This window comes from Enhydra lutris, unplaced genomic scaffold (genome assembly GCF_002288905.1).
Source record: "Enhydra lutris kenyoni isolate GAN:26980312 unplaced genomic scaffold, ASM228890v2 scaffoldscaffold39, whole genome shotgun sequence".
In the NCBI taxonomy this organism is placed as follows: Eukaryota; Metazoa; Chordata; class Mammalia; order Carnivora; family Mustelidae; genus Enhydra; species Enhydra lutris.
In genome coordinates, this window is record NW_019154123.1 from 11,675,286 (window position 1) to 11,692,736 (window position 17,451).

The following is a 17,451-nucleotide window of genomic DNA, read 5'->3' on the forward strand; positions in this document are numbered from 1 at the left end:
AAAATTTCTGCCTGGGAGAAGAGCCCTCCCTGTAGTCTGAGAAAAATGGGAAAAGTTAGGGGGTCACTAAAACTTCCTTGGTGCCTGGTAGCTTTTGTGCCCAGGACTATATTCTTGAGTAGTGGTTCTCAAACTTGAACTTGCCTCAGAATCACCCAGAGGGCTTGTTCAACTACAAGTTGCCGAGCCCTTTATAGAATTTGTGACTTAATAGGTATAAGGTGGGTAAAATTTAAGAATTTGCAGTTTGAACAAATTCCCAGGTGATGCTACTGCTACTGGTCTGGGACGATACTTTAAAAACTAGTGTTTAAGGAGGGCATGTATTGCATGGAGCACTGGGTGTAGTGTGTAAACAATGAATTAGGATCACTGAAAAAAATTAAATTAAAAAAAATTAAAAAGTTAAAACCACTGTTTTACCATGTTCCCAAATCTTTTCATTTCCCCCCCGAGACCACCCAGTATTGCTCTTTGTAATCAAAGAGTTCTAAATCAAACTGAAGTATTGAGGATAACGTAAAGTAAGCAGTTCACTTTTCCCATGTTATAGTTACAAGCTTAAAGACCTATACGAGTATAGTTTATGCATTATCATACAGAGTATCAATGGAAGGAATCGAAATGCCCAAAAATAAAATACTGTTAAATATGATACATCCACTCACTATGCAACCATAAAAAACAATAAGGTACGGGGCGCCTGGGTGGCTCAGTGGATTAAAGCCTCTGCCTTCGGCTCAGGTCATGATCCCAGGGTCCTGGGATCGAGCCCCACATCGCGCTCTCTGCTCAGCAGGGAGCCTGCTTCCTCCTTCTCTCTCTCTGCCTGCCTCTCTGACTACTTGTGATCTCTCTCTGTAAAATGAATAAATAAAATCTTTTTAAAAAATAAACAATAAGGTATTTTTAGAAATGCTGATTTATTTATTTATTTATTTATTTTAAAGATTTTATTTATTTGACAGAGATCACAAATAGGCAGAGACAAGCAGGGGTGGGGGGAGGGTGGGGGGGAGCAGTCTCCCTGCTGAGCAGAGAGCCCAATGTGGGACTCGATCCCAGGACCCTGAGATCATGACCAGAGCCAAAGGTAGAGGCTTAATCCACTGAGCCACCCAGGCACCCTATAAATGCTGATTTAGAATGATCTCCATTTTACTTTATTTTGGTTTTTTAAAAGATTTATTTATTTGAGAGAGAGAGTGCACATGTAAGTGAATGGTTGGGGGTGGTACAGAAGGAGAGGGAGAGAGAGTTTCAGGCAGACTCTGCGTAGAGTGTGGAGCCTGACATGGGTCTCATCCCGTGAGCCTGAGATCACTACCTGAGCCGAAACCAAGAGTCAAAAGATTAACTGACTGGCCACTGAGGTCCCCCTATCTCCATTTTAACAATTATGTCATTAAATAAAAAAACACATGGTACAGTATATTCCCATATATGTTTTGGTTTTGTTTGTTGTTTTTTTTTTTAGATTATTTATTTATTTATTTGACAGACAGAAATCACAAGTAGGCAGAGAGGCAGGCAGAGAGAGAGGAGGAAGCAGTCTCCCCGCTGAACAGAGAGTCCGATGCGGGGCTTGATCCCAGGACCCTGGGATCATGACCTGAGCCGAAGGCAGAGGCTTTAACCCACTGAGCCACCCAGGTGCCCCTCCCATATATGTTTTTAAAAGGTGCATGGATGCACAGGAATATCTCTGTGTTAAGGAAGAACATCAGCTTCCCTTAGGAAGATGGATTTAGAGGTAGAGGATCTGGGTTGAGAAGGGAAATGTCTTCTTGTGGCATGTCCTGTTACAATTTAAAATTCTTTTTCACCATTTGAAAAAAAATTACTCTAAATTAGAATAATAGCTTTATATAGTTTTCATTTAATTCACAGGCAATAAAAGAATTTAGGAAGTGAGGAAGGTGGCAAGATAGGAGGCTATCTATAGTCAGGAAACAAAGGCTCTCAGACTCTGAGATTGCAGATTTGTAGCTTCTCAGTACCAGCCCTCAGCCACAGTATCAGCTAGCTGATATGGAAAGGAAATGAGTGTTGTTGATGGAAATAAACTTAAAGTATTTTTTGTGATGTTTTTGTGCTTCATATTTGAGTTGGTTTATGAGCAGATTAATTTATGAACATATTATATACCATGATGCCCCCAGTAAGCTAGACTTCACTGAGTTTCTGTTCTCTCTGTTAGCCCAATATACAATTCTAGACCTCATAAGTCTTTCTAAAATCGGCTGACCAAAAGTGGCAATTAATTTTTCTTTGTAAGTTCTTAGTTCTTTATAGTGTCCTTAATGAGTTTCCTTGGGAGGAAGCACACTAAATCTTGTAGGATACCATAGCTGTAATCACTACTGTATGGTAGCTGGGGTGCTCATGAAATAGCAAGATCATGATTCATCAAAATAAGTCCTTCAGAAAGCCCCCTTTCTTCTACTCCGAGAGACGCAGTTATCACACATTTGACAGCAGTGGTAGATATTGTGCATCTTGAGTCCTGAAACTTAAGTCATTAATGTGGAGAGGAGATTTTTTAATATAAATCTGAATGAGGTATCCTTTAGGAATTCAAGAGGAGAATTCAAGAGGAGTATAAAAATGTAGGAGGAACACTGAGCTCAGAGCTAAATTATCATCCTATAAATCTACCGTCTGCTTTTGGTCGGGTGTGCTCAGGCACTACCGTTTGCCTCTGTGGAGGCATCTGCAACATGTAGGAGCCTGCCCTGCTCCTTGGACCCATGATTTATGTACTGGAGGTGAGCAGAGAAGTCACCTGTCTCTGAAACATGCAGGACTTTTCCCATAAGTGCCTCTAATGCATATATTCCACAGACCACTTGAAATAAAACTGGTTTTAGGTGGTTAAGGCGTATTTTTAGATCATCTACTTAGTAGTACTTTTAGATATCGAAGAAGTCATATAAATGCATGGTATTTGCCATTGTCATCAGAAATTTTCTGTGTTTATTTTAAAACATCGAGTTGCAATCTTCTGTACATCAGGAAACACATTTTCCTTGCTTAACATATATCTGTCCTTTTAACAAAATTTACACACATACAGTTGACTTGTAAAGTTCTCTGGGCACCAGACTTCAGCTGTTAACTAGGGAGCTAGGGATAAAATGAAGCAGCCAACTCCTCTTTAACCCTCTTTGTTTCCCTTTTGCTCCTCATACTAGGGAAGAAAGGTAACTTGTAATTTAGAGGGTTCATAAACTTGATTAAATTCTAACAGGGGTCCACAACTCCTATTATATTGAAAATTGAATTTAAGTTTCACTATTTTATCCTTTTCATAAGCTTTTGCAAAGAGGGGACTACATACCCATTGCCATTGCCTCTCAAACTTGTCTCTATTTGAACTTAGAACCGTCAAGATAACTTAATTTTGTGAATTCCAGTAACTGCAGCTAGTTCCAGACTGGCCACAGGCATAGGCTCAGAAGCCAAGAGTCTGTATTCAGAGACTGAATGTGCAAATGGACAGTGGCCAGACAGTATAGGACAGTAGAACTCTGACCCGCATAAGAAGCCCAGGAAGGCAAACCGTAACCTCTGTGGCAGAATCAGCCCACAACAGTCAGAACTTCAGTGACTGACACCTTTCCTGTTTTTGTCTGCTTCCAACTCAGGACCAGCCAGAGAAAACCAAATACACATGCTCCCCAAATCAATCACATATGGTGCTCCCATTTTAGTTACTCAACAGCCATACTTAAAACCTTTAGTCAGGCTTACCTGAAGCCTTTCATGTTTTTTACTACAAAGCTTCTCACTCCTGTGACCGCTTTTGCTTCTTTGCCAAACAGGTGATGGTAGCCAGTTCCCTTGTTTTAGCAAGCTTTGAGTAAATATCCTCTGCTTATTTTTATTTGGGTGGTCTTCCTTTATTTCAGTTGTGCATTGAGATGTGAAAGGTTCCAGGAAATCTCCCTTACACAGAAAACTCTTTTCCACCAGAATGTCACAGAGCTGGCGGTAATGCCATTGCGTGAACATCTTGGAGTTTAGCTCTTAATTCTTCCAGAAATAACATTTTATTTACTTATTCATTCACTCATTCATTTTTATTTTTATTGAAGTATACTTGATATACAATGTTGTATTAGTTCCATGTGTACAATACATGAATTTCACAATTCTGTACATTAATCAGTGCTCCCCACAGTAAGGATAGTCACCCATTTGTCCCATTCAGTGTTATTACAATATTATTGACTATATTCCCAGCGCTGTACTTTTCATCTCCATGGTTTATTTTCTACCTGGAAGTTACCTCTTAAACTCCTTTATTTTGCCCATCCCTCCACCAGCTTCCCCTCTTTTAACCAACAGTTTATTCTCTGTATTTAAGATTCTGTTTGTTTTATTTTTTAAATTCCACATGTAAGTGAAATCATACAGTATTTGCCTTTTTCTGGGTGACTTCCTTCACTTAGCGTAATAGCCTCTGGATGCATTCACGTTATCACAAATGGCGAGATCTCATTCTTTTAATGGTTGAGTAATATTCTGTCGTATATGTGTATCACATCTTCTTTATCCATTCATTTGTTGATGGGCACAATAGCCGTATCTTGGCTATTGTAAATAATTATGCAGTAAACATGGAGATATCTTTTTGAATTAGTGTTTTCATTTTCTGAGGGTCAATACCTAGTAGTGTGATTACTAGGTCATGTGGTATTTCTCTTTTTAATTTTTTGAGACACCTCCATACTATTTTCCACAATGAGCACACCAGTTTACATTCCCAGCAACAGTGCATAAGCTTTTCCCTTTTCTCCACATCCTCACCAACACTTATTACTTCTTATATTTTTTACAGTAACCAGTTTGACAGGTATGAGGTGATACCTCTTTGTGGTTTTGATTTTCCTTTCACTGATTAGTGATGTTAAGCATCTTTTTATGTGTCTGTTGGCCATCTGCTTGTCTTCTATGGAAAAATGTCTATTCAGATCCTCTGCCCATTTCTAAATTGGATCATTCGATTTTTTTAGTGTTGAGTTTTAGGAGTTCTTCATATATTTTGAATATTAAACCCTCATGGGATACATCATTTGCAAATATCTGCTCCAGTTCAGTAGGTTGCTTTTTCATTTTGTTGATGATTTCCTTTGCTGTGCAAACACTTTTTATTTTGAGGTAGTCCCAATAGTTTGTTTTTGCTTTTGTTTCCCTTGCCTGAAGAGACATACCCATGGGTATGTTGTTATGGCTGATGTCCAAAAGATAACTACCAACATTTTCTTTTAGGAGTGTTACGGTTTCAGGTCTCACATTTAGGTTTTTAATCCATTTTGAATTTACTTTTGTACATGGTAGAAGAAAGTGGTCAGTTTTTATTCTTTTGCACGTGGCTGTCCAGTTTTCCCAACACCATTTATTGAGAAGACTGTCTTTTCCCCATTGTAAATTCTTTTTATCCTGCCTCTTGTTAATGTCATATATCATATTGATTGGTTTATGAATATTGAATTACCCTTGCATCCCTGAAATAAATCCCATTTGATTGTGGTGGATGATCCTTGTAATAGATTGTTGAATTCATTTTACTTTTATTTTGTTGAGGATTTTTGCATCCATGTGTCATCATATATTGGCTTATCGTTTCTTTTTTTGTAACGTCTTTGTCTGGTTTTGGTATCAGGGTAATGCTTGCTTTGTAAAATGAACTTGGAAGCATTCCTTCCCCTTCAGTTTTTGGGAATAATTTAGGAAGAATAGGTATTAACTCTTCTTCATATTTTTGGTAGACTTTACCTGTGAAGCCATCTGGTTCTGGACTTGTGTTGGGAGTTTTTGATTATCAGTTCAGTTATATTACTAGTAATTAGTCTGTTCAGTTTTTGTAATTCTTCCAGTTTTAGAAGATTGTGTATTTCTAGGAATTTATCCATTTCTTCTGGGTTACCCAACTTCTTGGCATCTAATTTTTCATAATATTCTCTTAAAATTTTTTATATTTTTGTAGTGTCAGTTATTTTTCCTTCATCATTTCTGATTTTATTTATTTGAGTCCTCTGTCTTTTTTATTGATGAGTCTGGCTAAAGGTTTATCAACTTTATCTTTTCAAAGCATCAGCTCTTGGTTTCATCGATATTTTCTATTTTTTTTTCCTTAGTCTCTATTTCATTTATTTTCACTCTAATCTTTATTATTCCCTTCCTTCTACTAGCTTTAGTCTTTGTTTTGTTTTGTTTTGTTTTGTTTTTGTTTGTGTTTGGTTTTTTGTAGTTCCTTTAGGTGTAAGGTTAGGTTGTTCATTTGAGATTTTTGTTTCTTGAGATAGGTCCGTATCGCTATAGTATAAGCTTCCTTTTTAGAAATGCTTTTGATACATCCCAGAGATTTTGGACCATTGTGTTTTTTATTTTATTTTGTATTTTTTTAAAGATTTTATTTATTTATTTGAGAGAGAGAGAGCACAAGTGGGGAAGCAGTGCAAAAGGGCAGAGGGAGAAACAGGCACCCCACTGAGCAGGGAGCCTGACACAAGGCTGGATCCCAGGACCCTGAGATCATGCCCTGAGCTGAAGGAAAATGTTTAGCCAACCGAACCACCCAAGCAACAGTTTCTTTTGTATTTTAAAAGCATGTTTTATTCTAAAGACAGATCTGAGAAAGGTGATAGTGCAGAACCTTAGAGTGAGAACAGCTCACAGGTGAAGCAGAATAAACAAACACTGGAGAGATGAACGTTCTGCTAGGCTCGCTGTACTGTACGGCTTCTGCATGGGAAATGCGAGAATACCCTTTTGGATCCTGGTAGTATTGGTGTTCTGATTTGAGGACCCACACCCAGGACTGAGCCACTTTCCTCTTGGGCTCTATCTCTTTGCACTAAGCTAATCAGTGATCTCCTGACGTCCCCCAACTCTCTTACCTCATTAGAGCCAATCACAAAAGAGGCCCAAGAAAGCCATTAGCTCAGGGCTAAACATGAGGGGCCTCAAAGTTCACTTTGAGTGTTCACTTTGCCTTCAAATGTAAATTTATGTTTAAAAACATTGACTTGTAAATGTTAACATTTAAAATGTCACAGTTTTTATAGCCTTGTCTTGGCATTTCTTCATCTTATAATACACTGGGAGTTTAAAAAAAAGAAAAGAAATCACAGGGGCCTATGGTTTCCCAACCTTTGGGAGGTCTGCCTCTCTCCCACACCCATGTCTGTTCTTTTTATTGGATAATGTTTTTATAGTGTTTGTGGGTTTTTTTAAAATAAAAGTTTAGAAGTTAATAGAGATAGAATATGAAGAGGTGTTTGGCTCTGTGTGCTTTCTGTCCCAGCCAATAGATGTTTAGTGGTCGCTGGTCCAATGACTAGACATGTTGAGTAAGCTGATTTGAAGACCCACACCCAGGACTGAGGTGTGGAGATGTGGAGAGAAATCAGAATTACCAGAATGTGATTCTCTTATTTTGGCCCCCAGATCAGCAGCATCAGCAACTCCAGGCAGGAACTAATTCAAAAATGCAAATTATCAGGCCCCACCTGAATCTCAAAATGAGAATCCCAAAACTTTCTGTATGGGTTTTAGCAATGGTGTTTTAATAAGCCCTCCAGGCTAGTCTAATAAATATTAAAGTTTGAGATCACTACTCTAATTAAAAGAGTCATTCAATCATTTAAGCCTTTTCTTCTCCTGGAGTAACAATTTCCATGAATACATGGTAGATTTTAGGAGCCCTGACAGTTGGCATCTTAAAATGGACAGGAAACAGGAATCTGTTATCTAGGCCAGTGTTTCTCAAACTTTAATAGACACACACATCCCCTGGAGGTCTTATTACTATGAAGATTCTCATTTCAGGAATATTGTATTAGGGGCCTAGGAGTCTGCACTTCTAACAAGCTCCCAGGAGATGATGATGGTCTTAGGATCATGCTTTGAGTAGCATGGTCTTAGTAGAAACAGGATCCAGCTGAGGAGCATCTGAGGCATGAACAAGCAGGTTGCCAGTGTTCAGGAAATGTAGGGGGAGGCCTTAATCAATTCTGACATAGGTGTGATCACTTACGACTTAACGTGGGTGTCCAGGGTTCTCTACAGAGATGAGAAACTTTAGGGAAACATCTGCTTAGCAACTAGGAAACCTGTGAGAGATCAAGGATGTAGGGTGAAGATCAAGAAGACCCCTCTTTAAGAAGAGCTGACAGGGGAGAAGGACTCATATTAATTTAATAAACATTTATTAATCCCCGACTTTATGTCTAATACCAAGTAACCCCAAGGAGCTTGTGATCTGCTAGAGAAGGGACAATAACCAAACCAGACTATCAGTAACTAACCCTTCAGCTGGAATTTGCTTATCAGTGCCTGTATCTCTGGAAAATGTAATTAGGAAGCGGAGAGACCGATAGATAATGGAACCTCCAAACAGCAGCCCTAAGTGAAGTACCTGTCCTAGCCTCTGAGCAGTCAGGCGGGGTCAGGGTAATGACTTACAGGATCGGGATCGGGAAGAAAGAAGGAAGACAGAGTTAAGTAAAATGAGTCCCCCAGGCTCTTTACAGCCATAGGTAAGTGATGAGGTGAAAAGGAAACCAGTACCACCTCTGCCTTTTAGGAACTGGTTCAGTCTGACTTTCTTGATGATGTATTATCAGCTTACAGATTTGTGGTCTTCCCTCTATCCAGAATCACATACTTCTCAGCTTGGTGTTACGCTTCATGTCACTTCTTCCAACAATGTGTATAAATGCATTAGAAGCTTTATGCGGAGGAATTTGAAAAGTGTTACTCAAAGAGGTTAAGATCCCATTGGTATTTGAAATGGTCTATGACAATTTGAAAAAAAAAAAAAGTCACGCAAGTTTTTGTTTTTTAATGAGTTTCAGATTAGGGAGGATAGGAGCAATTATTTTTAGCAGTTCTCTGTATGCTCTTTTAGAAGACTGATTTGATCATAATTCCCTTTCCAAAGGTAAAATGACAGAACAAAGCCTTTTTATGGACTTTTTAGAAGTAAAGATTATCTGTAGTATGAATAAAGAGTGGTGTTCACGGAGCCTAAAATTAAATTTCCCAACATAACCACCAACTGTCCATTAATTCTTCATGGTGTTGTTTATTGGCAGTAGTGGCTTCCACGTAATTTTCTCAAGGAGATGTCCAATAGCAGCTGACTACTAGTGGAGCCCAAGCAAGTGATAGGATAGAAAAATCAGTTCTTAGCTACTTTTACTCCCATAGCCCTTTCAAGGCAGGACTCATATTCTAACTGCATACTGGTTGGACTATAAAATAGGATTCTCAAAGAGAGCACATCCTATTCATACAACGAAATCTGTATTGAAGGAATACCATATTTTATAGGTTTATTTGAATTTGCTGGTAAGTCACACATTCTAAAATTCTTAGTCCTTGAAATACCATACTTGTAAACCAAATAGGTATACATTTAAGAGAGGGGTGTTTGAGTGTGTGTATGTGTATTTGTGTGTGTGTGAGTGACAGAGAGAGAGAGAAAATATTCAAAGATTATACAGCTTCTGAACATATGATGGTCATCTTCTATCCTCAGTATTCTCATGAGAAAAATGCGCAAGCTCTGTTTTCTATTCAAACTATTTTTGCAAAGGGTGTATTACAGTTGTTCTGACAAAACAGCTTCAAACATTTGGCAAAGAGAATAAATTACAGTAGGAATGGGTGGTGATTATTAGGAACTTATTTTTGGAATAAGAAACCTTCCTTAATAAAGGGCTACGTACTGCCCTCTGAAAGGAATAGAGAATTTTCCCCAAAGTCAAAAACATATTTTTAACAGTTGGTGTACATATCCTGTGGGGGTTAAATTAAGTTTAACATGTGTTCCCAGAAAGCTAAATTCAAGCTGGGTTCAGCCCATGGATTACAAGGTGCACATAGAAATCAAATTTGAGTTCTGTAAAGATAATAACTAATTCAGAGTTTCAGTTCCTTCTGCTTTTGAAGCAGAGTTTAATGGGCTTGAAATATTCAAATCTTTCTGTAACCCATGCAGATCCCAAACATTTTTTAAGAGTACTGAATTGAAATAGTATTAGATACAGAAAAAAATTCATGAATAGGCTAAGCACCTTCCAATAATGTATTCTGCAGCACTGTTAAGAAGAATGTGAAATTGGAAAAAATGCTTTATTTTGGCTTCCATCTTTTGTAGCTCTGTTCTGCAAAGAAGAAAGAATTAAAGATGAGAATGCCTTGTGACCCTAATTATAAGAACTGCAATATTTGGTTTTAATTTTAAGACTATTTTCACAGAGTTGATATAAAGGAAAACTCAGGGTAAATTAATTTAGAAAGAACTGGGTGCAAAGGAACACAATATAAGAAGAGCCTCAACTTCATCAAGGAGCTACCAACCACAGAGATGAACGCTTTGGTTTGCTGTTGTTTTCCTCTGATACTAATAAAGAATTTGGATTCTGTGTTTATTCTCTACCCTGCTTGGGTTATTTAAAAATTAATTGTTAGCTTTGAAAAGTACAAGTGAACAGAAGGCAAAAAAGCAAAATTAATATCATTAAACAAAAATTGAACATTGCTCTATTGTGTTCCCATATGCTTGTCCAGTGCTATCATTTTGTGATCACAAGTTGCTTGATACCTTTATAATGTTTGTTAAATTAAATTGAATATACCTTTTTTTATTTTACTTGTTCTTCTAAGCTGGCTATGCCTATATCTTACTAAAGAGTCATTAAAGGAAAAGGAAATTAAGATATAGTATAGAAGTCTCTTTCTGCATGTATAACCTACTACAGCCATGTTGGATGAAGTATGAACCTCAAATTGGTCATTGTCATAAACTACTAGAAAAAATGGATTTCTCTTGGTGTTTCCATGGGTCATTCACCAAGCAATAATACCATCAGGAGTTACTGATCCCCTGGGGATAGCAGCTTAATTACACAGAAATTTTAAATTGAGAATAGTGATATAACTGCAGACATAGAAACAGTCCTGTCTTTGGGTGGTTTATTATTAAATTTAATACCTCAGATGGTCTTTTTTGTTTGTGTAGATTTTAATTACCAAGTAGGTCTGGTAAAATATGAATTATTATATTATCACAAGTGATAAAATGTGTACGGTTATGAGCATTGCAATCTGCAGGTGTAACATACATAAAGCAAGATTAATAGTATGAAGCAATTAAACTGAAGCTATCTTGAAGGGGAAAAGAAAGCCTTAATGCTACCCTTAAGTGTAAGTTAAACTTGCGCTAAATATTTTTAACTGCAATAAAAGCATGTTAATTTTAGGAGTGACTTCTTTCTAAGACCTCATTTCTTAGAGTAAGTTTTCCTTTCTAAGAATACAAAAGCTTACTGAAATAATTTCTGCTGGTAACTCATTCCATAAAGAACGGAATTTTTCCTTGGCTTTTAAGCTCAATGAAGAAAGCCCAAAATAGCACAGGAAATTTTGTGTGTGGTGAATATATGTATGAACTAAATCCAGTAGGGATTAAGATGATTAAATTATTGATAAGGTCATTGTTGGTCCCAAAGCTTTCCATTAGTCATACAGTACTACTTAAATATTTTGAGAATTTGGCTTTAATTTTCCTATAATCGCATATAAGATACAGGAAACTGTGTTTTGCTTTAATTTTATATCCTTGCATGTATAACAGTCTTATATAAAAGGAACGTGCCAAGCATCTAATAATAAATTTTTTTCCTTATGTGTTTCTGGGTTGTTTTTTTTTTTTCCACTTCCTGAATTATTTTTATGTTGCCTCTAACAAGATCACTGCCTGTACTTTCAATTTAGCTACACCTTTGCCTCTCGGTAGCATGACAGGTGGCTTCACAGTGAGTTTATCAAGACCTTGGTAAACACATAGAGCACTCAGCAAAGTGTACAGAGCTCTTTACAAAGAACTTTCTGGATATTTCTCTTTTTCTGTCTCCTGTCTCTCTTCATCTGTCTCTCTCTTTCTGTCTCTGTCTGTCTGTCTGTCTGTCTCTCTCTCTCTCTCTCTCTCACACACACACACACACACACATACACACATACACAGAATTTGGCTTTTGCCCTGGAATTATTTATCAGTGTACTTGGCAAGGTGAAACTTCAAAAATAAAGCAATGTGAAACATTTATAAAGCAGCACATCATAGATTACATATTAAATATAAAAGTACTGAGGACTTACGTTGTGTGTAGTTTTGATGATATGTTTTATTCAATGTAGATGACAATATATTTGCAGTTCTCCCTCCTGACAGTGCTGCAGTGGAGATTGCTGCACGTAGGTATCTGGGGTCATTTTTGAAGCTAAGCTTAAAAACCCCAAGCAGCAGGAAAGTTGGATGACTTTGAGCAGTAACAGGGCGTTTTGTTATAGAAATAACAGGAAATAAATAATTTCTTTAAAAAGAGGGGGGTATTTTCTTCTTTCCTTCTTCCCCCCTTCTTGCCTCTCTCTTTTTTTCTCTCTCTCTCTCCCTTCCTTCCCCCTCTCTCCCTCCATCTCTCTCTCTCCCTTCCTTCTTTCCTCCCCTCCCTCCGTCTCTCTCCCTTTTTTCCCCTTTCTCCCCCTTTCTTTCCTCTCTCTCTTTCCCTCTTTCCTTCCTTTCTTTCTTCCTCTTTCCATTCTTTCCTTCCTTCCTCCCCTCTTTCTCTCTTCCTTCCTTTCTTCCTTCCCTCCCTCCCTCCCCCTCCTTCCTATTTTCTTCCTTCCTTTCTTCCTTCCTTTCCCTCCCTCTTTCTTTCTTTCTTTCTTTCTTTCTTTCTTTCTTTCTTTCTTTTTCTTTCTTCCCTTCTGTCTGTTCATTTGTTCTTTCTTTCTTTCTAGCTCTGATGAAACCAAAGCTGTGATTTTCCATAAGAAAATGAGAGGACTTTGAGCTTTAAGCAAGGGGCAAAAAGATGGTATTCTCTGTGGCGAATATCAGACCATCAGTTTTTTTTTCTTTTTTTTTTGCTAAATGATATCTATTTTAGCATGAGACATGTCAGCTTTTTTCAAAAGTCATTTTGCTTTTAATGGGAAATAGCAGGAAAAACAGAAAATTTTCCTCCCACACATAAGAAGGGTAAGCAAAAATAATGTCCATCAGGAAACACCAGCCTTAGTTACATAAGTGGGCTTATTCAAATAAGGAAAGTATTAAAATAACCTCCAAGAATGAAAGGAGTGAGTTCAAGGCACAGTACAATTTTATAGGTATGATTCTTTTTTTTCGGTTGTTTTAATTCTTTGAGTTTAGTTGGCACAATGCTACATTAGTTTCAGATGGACAACATAGTGATTCGACAAGTTTACACATTATGCTATGCTTACCTCAAGTGTGTAGCTACCATTATGTAGGTGTAATTCTTCAATTTTGTACTGACATCCAGATTTGAACCAGGAAGTATCAGTTAAATGTCGGAATTTTCTATTTTGAAACTGCCAAAATTTGCCTGTCCATTAAACCAAGATAATTCTTTTTTTAAGAGATTTTAATTATTTATTTGGGGGATGGGGAGAGAGAGAACAAGCTGGAGGGAGGGGCAAAGGGAGAGGTAGAAGCAGACTCCCCACTAAGCAGGGAGCTGGACATGGCACTCGAACCCAGGACCCTGGAATTGTGACCTGAGCCAAAGACAAACACTTAACCCACTAAGCCACCCAGGCGCCCCAACCAAGATAATTCTTAATTATATTATTTTTCAGCTTTATTGAAATATAATTGACATAAAATTGTAAGCTATTTAAAGTGTACATTGTAATGATTTGCTATATGTATCCATTGTGAAAGGATTCCTCCCATCTTGTTAATTAGCATATAATATACATCACCTCACACATTTTCTTTATTCATTCTTTCATTCATTTATTCATTCACTTATGGTAGGAATATTTTAGTTCTCTTGACAAATTTCAATTATCAATACAGTGTTACCAACCACAGTCAGCATGTTATATATTAAATGTAATTTTTTTTATGAATTTTTCTTCTGTTGAATCAGTTGAATAACTGTAAATGACCACATTCTGTTCTAGTCATTTAATAATGCAGATACAATTATAAGTTTAAAGATTCTTTAAACAGATGCCTAAAATGGTTTAATCCAGCTACTTTTGGATTTGCCCATTCTGTGCTTTCCCTGATACTCCTTGCAAGACCAGTTAATTCTTTGTCATTAAGAAGAACAAACTATGTAATTTAGAGATATTTTGGAGCTTAAAATAGTAGATATTGGCATTTGTAATTTGAAAGAATTAAAAATGTGTGGAGAAAGAATGTTTTTCCCTGAATTACATAACTGCAGGCAATATTAGACCAAAAAAATAATTTATTTTAGTCACCTCTCATAGTGGAAGTAGAATAAGAATTGAAAGATAAATAAAAATTGTAAATGATACTGTAACATTTTTAAAAAGATAAATGTTACTTAGGCATTCAATCTTTTTCCTGAAAAATTGAGTTTCATAATTTAAGATGTAATTAAAAATAGTTTAATTATTCTATTGATTAATTTGATAATGTGAATGAAAGAACTTTAGTATTTGATTGTATGGTATATGGTTCCTAATAACTGTGATACATTTGTGTAATTCTACACTACATTATCACAGCTTTGATTTCTCCTTAAATATGATACTCCCTGAAGAAAGTATCTGAATTCAGGGCGGGGGTGGGGGAGTGGTTGGTGCTCACTTTAACCCCACAGATGGTTATATTTGGTTTCTAATTTTGTGAGGAGGTAATCTGTTTTAACTAATTTTTTCAAGAATTCCCTCTCTTCTGTGCTACTTAGTATACTAGAAATTTGGAATTTTTGATTCTTTGTTATGTGCCAGAACCACATAGAATTCAAGCTGAAATTCCTGTAGAAAGGTTTGTGTAAGGAAATTGTAGCCATGTTATATACAATTAGATGTAAGTGGATAAAAAATGGATATCAAAATGAATTATTTTAATTTTCTTCTAAGAATTATTTATGAGTACTTTAGGGTTTGTTGAAAGTTTGAAGTATAGCCGTTTATGATGTATAATTATATGCAGATCTTATTCAGTATTCTTATAAGCTACCCAGATGTGCTTACAGCGCAGATACTCATTTTCCTGGCCATGGAAGTGACTCTTCTTATAAACAGCCCTAAAAAGATAACCTCACTAATAAGGTGTATCTATTCTAAAGTTAAAAATAAAGTATTACTATTTGTTTCATTTGAAATAGCTGTCTGTGTGTGACAGTATATATGTATTTTTTAACCACATTTAATTTTAAAATGAATATTTTAAAATAAGAGTGAAATGTGCGAATGCAGGTTTCTACTTGGTTATAGTTAATTGCTGTACAATTATTTGCAAAAGTTCAGTTAATAACAACAACACCCAAATCAGTAGTGATCATAAAATTTTAGAAAATTCTATTTTTTAAATTCCTAACCTTACCTATGAGGCAACTGTCAGACCGCTCTGCATTCATTTTCCTCTTTGCCTTTTGAGATTTGGGATTTGTATTAAATATGAAAGATTTCTACCTTTTAAAATATCATGGTAGTGTTTTATATGTATAGAAATAAACTTCAACGATTGTGGCCCAGTTACAAAATTACAAAATTCATTCGAAAGCTTAAAACTTGGATTTTACTGTATTATATATTTGATGTATAGTATTTGCCTTGTGTGATCAATTAAAAATTATTGTTTTTTTCACAGGTATAGAAGAAAATGATTCCTCTTTATATTACTTCCAGAAATACACATTTCTGAATTTTGGTGTTGTTTCTTTCCAGACGATGGGTCCGGCTACTGTTTGGACGAGAGTTCCCCCTGCAGGATCTTCTGGTGGTCTGGGATGCCTTGTTTGCAGATGGCCTTAGCCTAAGTTTAGTTGATTATATCTTCATAGCCATGTTACTCTACATCCGAGATGCTTGTAAGTGTTAATGACCTTGCCTACATCCAAGTAGGTGGTCCTGATTTTTTGAATGTATTTTATCTTTTAAGTATACTTGTTCTTTTATTCTGAATTACTGTGCCTGCATTTTTATAGTAGGTAATATGTTGAGCATATTAATATCTTTTTTGTTAGTTAACTATGTACCTATTGGGAGATGTGGGTGATTTTGTCCTGAGAGAATTAGACTATTCTTCAGAGCCATTTTTCTAAAGACTTTACTCCTGCTTTAATCTTCTCATTACACACATTTGTAAAATGCACAAATAAAAAGCCCGTATTTCAGATATGTTTAGAGCTCCACCTTCTGACAGGTAGGGAGTACTCAAAGATATTTATCAGGAGATTGGAGCTATTTTTATAGTATCAACAACTTGCCAATAAAAAATAAATATTACATTTAAAGATATTTTAACCTCTTCTCAGTTATATTTTGGCCAAATGTATTTCTCAGTAGATTGCCAAGTGATAGACGTATTCCTATCTCATGAGATCTACCTTAGGATGCTTGCCATAGCTGGGAAGCCAGTGCCTGTCTGGAGTACTCTGATAATCTTCAGCTTGAAGAAAATACCAGAGCATGTTTTAAATTTCGAAATACCTCAAATTGTTTTCTTTCTCAAAAAAATAATCACTGTTCACAAAACAAGATTTGTAAGCCAAAATATAATTAGGAAGATTGCACAAAGTGATGATTAAATAGGAAATAAGAAAAAAAAAACCTCTTAGGAGTAGGACTTTGTCAGAACATAAACTGTTTGGAATCATTCATAATCTTGACTGTTATACTGCTGTGTGGTTCTCTTTATTTGTTCACTGAATACCAGTGGCACCAGATGCTCTTGTTGTGCCTCTGGTGACGCTAATAATATTCTTTAAAATTTTAGATTATACTTTTTTAATGCCCTCAAAATTACTTGAATGAACAAGTGACAGGAGCACCACATTTTATCCAAAAATTGTGGGTTTTTTCTGTGCCTTGAAGGTCAAATAGTTTGGGTTTTGACAGACTAAGTGAAAAGTTCCTTCTTTCTAAGTCAGAGCTAATCATATAAGAACATGGAAATCGTAAGAGCTAACATCTGGAAAGTAGAGAAAGATGTTTGGGTAGATTTGATGGATACTGGATTTTAGAATATTCGATACTAAGCTCTCATTTTTAAAGTAGTATGAATTTTTAATGTAAATAATTTAAAAAAAAGGAATGATTAGCCTCTTTTATTAAAAAAGTGGTTTAGGATAATCTTTCCACAGAATTTTCCAATTCAAACAACTGTCGAAATGTATTCTGATTTTCTTTAATCTTAAACAATGGAGTATTTGCTCTTTTCCTAACTTTGGTATATCACAACTAGATATTTTTTTAAAATTTAATCCTGTTTCCTGTGCTAAGGTTTCATTAATTTCGTAAAAAAGGCAAATTTTTGGTAACTGAAGACCTTACACATTTTCAGTCCATCTATTGATGTTATAAAATCTATGGGCAGATGTGGAAAAATGCAAGGATAATGAAGTTGTGTATTCATTTCAATAT

The 17,451-nt window shown here is 36.1% G+C and overlaps 1 protein-coding gene across 2 annotated transcripts in view; it reads left to right on the top strand.

The window, feature by feature from the left end:
• Positions 1-17,451, top strand: part of LOC111154984 (TBC1 domain family member 5) — a 544,655-nt gene that overhangs the window by 388,901 nt on the left and 138,303 nt on the right. For both annotated transcript variants that reach the window (XM_022514953.1, XM_022514954.1), the window contains exon 14: positions 15,754-15,896. In XM_022514953.1, coding sequence (XP_022370661.1) covers positions 15,754-15,896 — 143 coding nt within the window. The remainder of the gene's footprint in view (positions 1-15,753; positions 15,897-17,451) is intronic.